The sequence below is a fragment of the Sinocyclocheilus anshuiensis genome, unplaced genomic scaffold (assembly GCF_001515605.1).
Source record: "Sinocyclocheilus anshuiensis isolate Anshui unplaced genomic scaffold, SAMN03320099.WGS_v1.1 scaffold117, whole genome shotgun sequence".
In the NCBI taxonomy this organism is placed as follows: Eukaryota; Metazoa; Chordata; class Actinopteri; order Cypriniformes; family Cyprinidae; genus Sinocyclocheilus; species Sinocyclocheilus anshuiensis.
The window spans coordinates 2,900,964-2,906,742 of NW_015536624.1; the positions used below are offsets into that span (position 1 = coordinate 2,900,964).

The 5,779-nt window shown below is 35.8% G+C and overlaps 1 protein-coding gene across 1 annotated transcript in view; it reads right to left on the reverse strand.

The window, feature by feature from the left end:
• The window catches only part of LOC107653263 (apoptosis-inducing factor 3-like), a 17,866-nt gene extending 13,066 nt beyond the window's left edge, over positions 1 to 4,800 (reverse strand). The window contains exons 1-4 of the mRNA XM_016439936.1: positions 4,750 to 4,800; positions 1,793 to 2,006; positions 998 to 1,107; positions 708 to 817 (exon numbers count right to left, since the gene is read on the reverse strand). Coding sequence (XP_016295422.1) covers positions 708 to 817; positions 998 to 1,107; positions 1,793 to 2,006; positions 4,750 to 4,780 — 465 coding nt within the window. The 5' untranslated portion in view covers positions 4,781 to 4,800. The remainder of the gene's footprint in view (positions 1 to 707; positions 818 to 997; positions 1,108 to 1,792; positions 2,007 to 4,749) is intronic.
• Positions 4,801 to 5,779: the final 979 nt, after the last annotated feature.

Genomic DNA, 5,779 nt, shown 5'->3' on the forward strand with positions numbered 1-5,779 from the left:
GTAAATTGACATTCCCAGAATTCCCTGCGTTACATTTCAAATTTGATGTTTTTTTGTTGAAATAACTATGTTTCTTCTTAGTTTTTTCTTATCAGTTTTGTATATTAGGGTTGTGTGTTACACCTAATGTTGTTAAATGAATGTTTATTGCATTATTTCAGTTTCATGTGTGTTACCATGATGGTGTTTAGTGTTTGTGTGAATGACACTGTGCACCTTCTATATATGTTATTATTTAAAAGCTGCTTGTGATGGGCTTTGGTTCATCATGTGACTTTCTCATCACCACCTGCGTTTGGTGGTTATCAGTGTATTACAAAGGTACAAAACAGATTTCAGTACTTAAATAGGTTGGTATATTAACATTATATCAGTTAATTAAATTACGGTATTTATCTGTAAATTTAAGTTAAAACCGTAAAACCTAAAACATTGCTACCGTATTTATTACGGTAAAATTCCAGCAACTCACAGCTGCTGGTTTTTTACCGTACATTTTACGGAATTTTTTTTACAGTGTAACATTACAAGCCAAACTCTTGGTAGGCTTATGATAATTCTATACAAATAATATACATTATGTTATAAATAATTTATTTATTTGCAAATCAATACTTTTTTTTTTACAGACAGTCCATAAGAACAAGTGGACACAGTGAAAGTTCGGAGAGGAACTTCTGGAGAGGTTGAAGAGGAACGTGTTTTACCTGGAAGGTAGGCAAACTGTCTAGGCCAGGAAAATCCTCAATATCACCCGTAGTGATGTTAAAACATGCCCCATGCCATGGACATCGCACATGCCCTTTTGATAGCACACCTGGAAGAGAATTGTTTTTAAATAGACTGTATTACTGAAAGAACAATGCGTTTTGCTATTTGATAAAGCTTATAGCACACTTATATTATTAGCAGTGTGGTATAAAATCCTCTGAGAGCTGTTGGTATCCCAAGCTATGGAATGCAGAGGACTAGGAGTGCTCTACAGGACGTCCCTCACCTTTGACCAGTGGAGCCCCATAATGTGGGCACTTGTGTCCCATGGCAAAGAATTCTCCATGTTCCTTAATGAGCAGAGCACGACCAGTCCCCAAATCCACCTCACGGATTCTGCCAAACACACACATAAGATCAGCACAGATTTAACATCCAAAACTCAACCCAATAGATGCATTCAAAGGTTACAGCTGATGTAATTTATGTGCCACCAAGAGGGGGAAAACTGATATATATCAGCATTAAAAAACCTTAAATCATTTTGTTGTGGGTTTTAGTTCATGTTTCTTATCTTTGAGATGTTTCTCATCCATATACTAGAGTATTCTTAAAGGTTGGCAAAGTTAAATTTTTGCAGATATATGCATTTAAAATTGACAGTCTTTCTCTTCCTGGAGCACAAACCAAAATATTGATGACATCACTTTATGCTCATTATCATATGCAGACTTTAGTCCAATAAATTGCTCTATAGAATGAGAATGTCCCTCCATCTAATACCATTTGCAACCAACTAGCAATAGTTTGTAGAAAACAAACTGTGGTTTTGCTGTATTCTTATGTAAACTAGAGGATAATAGCTCATTTACTGGCTCAACATCCTGTTTTAATAGGAAATAAATTAAAATAGCAAAAAAAAAAAGTCAGATTATTTAATGTGGTAAGGCCTATTTATTTAAAAAATAATTTAAATGATAATTGAAAGATTTTTTTTCATTGGCTCTAAATAGCACACAAACATACGCTCAAATATACAGGAACACGACAATTCGGTATTGTATTGAAATCAAGAACTTACTGTCCATTCTCAAGGTCTTTTACATGGCAGACAGATGCTTCTATGTAATCTCTGTGTTTACGGTGTGGCCGCAGTGTCATGGTGTCCTCGTCTGAACAGTGTCCCAGAGATCCGTTGATTCTGCATTCTGAAAATGGACTGGCCTTTCCATTAGGAGACATCAGGTCCACCTCTTTCTCTTTGTCCAAAAGAGTGAGCTCAACTTTGACCTCTACTGCAAAAAAAAATTGCTTGATATAAGTACAAGAGAATAAGACAATTTTCTATACTTTCTTCTATACAAACTAATTGATTTGTTTGGCTAAATGTAAATGCAAACCACTGCCATCTTTAAATACGTTGCTAACAGTTTAGTAATTGTTCTTGGTGTGAACAGGCCTTAAGACACTATAATGTCATGTCAAGTACATAACAAATACAGTGCTATTTCTGTGTAGAAATAGCATTCCGAGTTCAAACACAGCTTGGAGAAGAACATTGGAAGCTGAAGCACCATTAATGTACACAGTCTTTTTAGAAAGTGATTGTGAAATGTGCTTCCACTACAGTCTGGTCTCACTCTAGCTTTCTCTCTGGCCGGAAAAATGTGCTGAGGGCCTGCTTCTTATGCCTTAATCACACAGGAATTCACACCTGCTGAGTGAAGCTTAATTAAAATCAATGGAAAATGCAAGATGACTTGAGCCGGCAGAGGAAAGAAAAAGAAAGAAAACTCGCCTTCTCAGAGCTGACTGCAGACACTTTGTTTTTTGAGTCAGAACTGGGAAAATAACATCTGCCAGATCATTTAGTGAACATGTGTATCTATAGGTTTCATCAATGAAACCACATTTTCATTCCCGTTCCCTTATTCAGCCTACTAAAAAGAAAAAAATCTGTGGACATAAATGACAAGCATTAAATATAAAGATAAGGTGTGTAGACTATTTCAGTCAAAGGGCTTAATTTAAGCAATAGGTCCAGTGCTCTATAATATCTACTGTCTAATAATTATTTTTCCTCCCATTCCCACTTTAACTAAAGGTAATCATTTTGATTTTAGTGACTGCTCAACAGACACTGGATTTGGAGTCAGCATACTGCTTCAAAATTAACAAATTGTATTTTTTCTAGCAAACAGTTTCATTTGTGCCTCATTTGTGTCCCCATAATAAAATTGAACAGGATTCAGAAACGTAGTCATGTTATTTGGTGGATTTAGTTTTGTGTGCAATGTGGAAAAATACATTAAGTAAAGATCATGTTCCATTAAGATATGTAGTAAATTTCCTACCGTAAATATATCAAAACTTTTTTTAAGTTTAACTAAACAAAACATTTTTGATTAGTAATCTGCATTGCTAAGAACTTAATTTGGACAACTTTAAATGCGTTTTTCTCAATATTTAGATTTTTTTGCACCCTCAGATTCCAGATTTTCAAATAGTTGTATCTCGGCCAAATATTGTCCTATCCTAACAAACCATACATTAATGGAAAGCTTATTTATTTAAAAAAAAAATTTGACCCTTATGAGTGGTTTTGTGGTCCAGGTTCACAAATATAAACTTGCAATGGTGAGAAGAAAATCAGAATTATGAGATGCAAAGTAGCAATTACCTTTTTTATTTTTTTATCCGATGATGGAAACGAGCTTCTGTAGCAATGGTTTGACATGTATTAAAAAAGTATTTTTTAAAGGGGTCATATGATGCGATTTCAAGTTTTCCTTTCTCATTGGAGTGTTACAAGCTGTTCGTGAATAGATAAGATCCCTAAAGTTGCAAAGACTAAAGTCTCAAACCCAAAGAGATATTCTTTATAAAAGTTAAGACTCGTCCATGTGAGCAACGCATTTTACGGAGGACGAGGACTGTTTCCTTGGAGAGTATAGCCTACAATGCCGCTTTCATATTTAAAGAATTTGTCACTGATGATTCAAACGTGAGTTTTGAGCAGTGTAGAGCACTGGTATTGTCTCGTCACACCCGGACACAGCATCGCAGTATGGGAAGGGGCGTAACATTTATGTCACACGCTTGAGGTATTCGGCCAATCACAACGCACTGGATAGCTGACCAATCAGAGCCACATTTCATTACACCAAATACACCAAATAATGTTATTTTTTAGCAACGTCATATGACCCCTTTAAGTAAAAGTTTAAGTACATATATCAAATTATCATTTTATCTTATCATATTTAATCATATTCATGTAATCAAAATCATAATATTATACAATACTGTTCAGACCTTTTTTGAACGATTTTTGAAAGACGTGAACACAGTAATATTGTGGAATTATTATTACAATTTAAAAAAATGTTTTTATTTTAATAAATTTTAAAATATAATTTATTCCTGTGATGGCAAAGCTGAATTTCAGCATCATCACTCCAGTCTTCAGTGTCACATGATTCTTCAGAAATCATTCTAATATGCTGATTTGCTGCTTGCATCACCGACCTCCTGGTAATCCTGTTGCTCTGATATTGTATGGTCAAAACAGAATAGATAGTCATAGTCATTTCTTATGTAAGTTTCCAAGCACAGTGAACAGTGACAGAAGGCCACAGTGTCACAGTCTAGCTCGGGGCGTTCGGACTCTTTCTGTACCCTCTGAAATCTGAAATCCACGGTCACACTTTCACAACTGAGTCTCTGGTCAGATGAAAGTCGTTTTGGACCCCCTCAGTAGTACCCCCTCCCCCAGCCGCCATAGAAGAGAAAGAGCGATACATTGTGAAACATTCGAAACCCAACTCATATTGCACTGTCTAATCCTCTTGAACACAGAGCAATTTAAGAGCATTAAAATTCCTCCTGCACTAAAGGAAAGCCACATCACAACAGCAGTCAGGGGCCACATTAACTGACCTATATATAGGTGGAGACACAAGCTGCAATTATTACAGGATTTAATCAACAGGGCATGCTACACAGACTAAGGGTTTTCTACATAAGTGTGTTCATCACCTGGTTTGGGTTTGGAGAGGCATCCTCCCATGGTGGGCCCGGAGTGAAGCCAGGTGGCCAGTTGAGAGGGAAGCCCAGGGTGGGTGTTAGCAGGGCTGGGCCGATCAGACACTCAGGGTGGGCCGCTGGACCTGGATAAGGTAGAGGCAGTGCTGCAGGGGGGATGTTTGGGCCTGTCGGGCCCACACGGCCATCTCAGAGATCAGCTACTGTACATAATACACAGCCTGAGAAAAGACAACAAATAGAAAAGACAACATATAATTGTAATTCTAATTTACAGATTCCTCTTATTCGCCACTGCTTTGCTATCATTGACCAGTGTTTTGGGGGCTGAGGTGCTGGTGCCCCCTACTTGCTTAACCAGCAGGACTTTTTTTGACCAAACATCTTTATTAGGCTAGTTTTGCTGGTGAGCAAATCCACCTTAGCAGGCAAATATCTGAATCAACATTCAAACTGCCCATTTATTTTCCCCCCCGCAAGGTCAGTGTCAATAAATATAGCTGACAAAAAAGTTTCTAGCCAAGTTTGGACCACTTTTACCAACTTTTCATTGTGGGCATTATAATTTCAGTACACAAAAGCATTGAAAATACACAGGTCCACTTTCTATTTGCTTTTTTACTATTAAATTTACTGATAAAAGTTTGAATTTCAAAAATCTATTTGGTAATTTTTTTTGCAGTAAGGTCATGTGACTCAAGTTTGCTAAAGACTGGACTAACTTGTAGTAAAATAAAATAAAAAACAATTAGTGCTGTCGAATGATTATTTGCGATTAATCGCATCCAAAATAAAAGTTATTTTTACATGATATACCGTATATGTGTACTGTGTATATTTATTATGTATATATAAATACACACATATGCATGTATATAATTAAGAAAAATATGTTATGTTTATATATTATAAATGTATATATATAATATAAATTATATACATGTAAATCCATATAAATATTTTCAAAATATATATTGTATGTGTGTGTATTTATATATACATAATAAATATACACAGTACACAC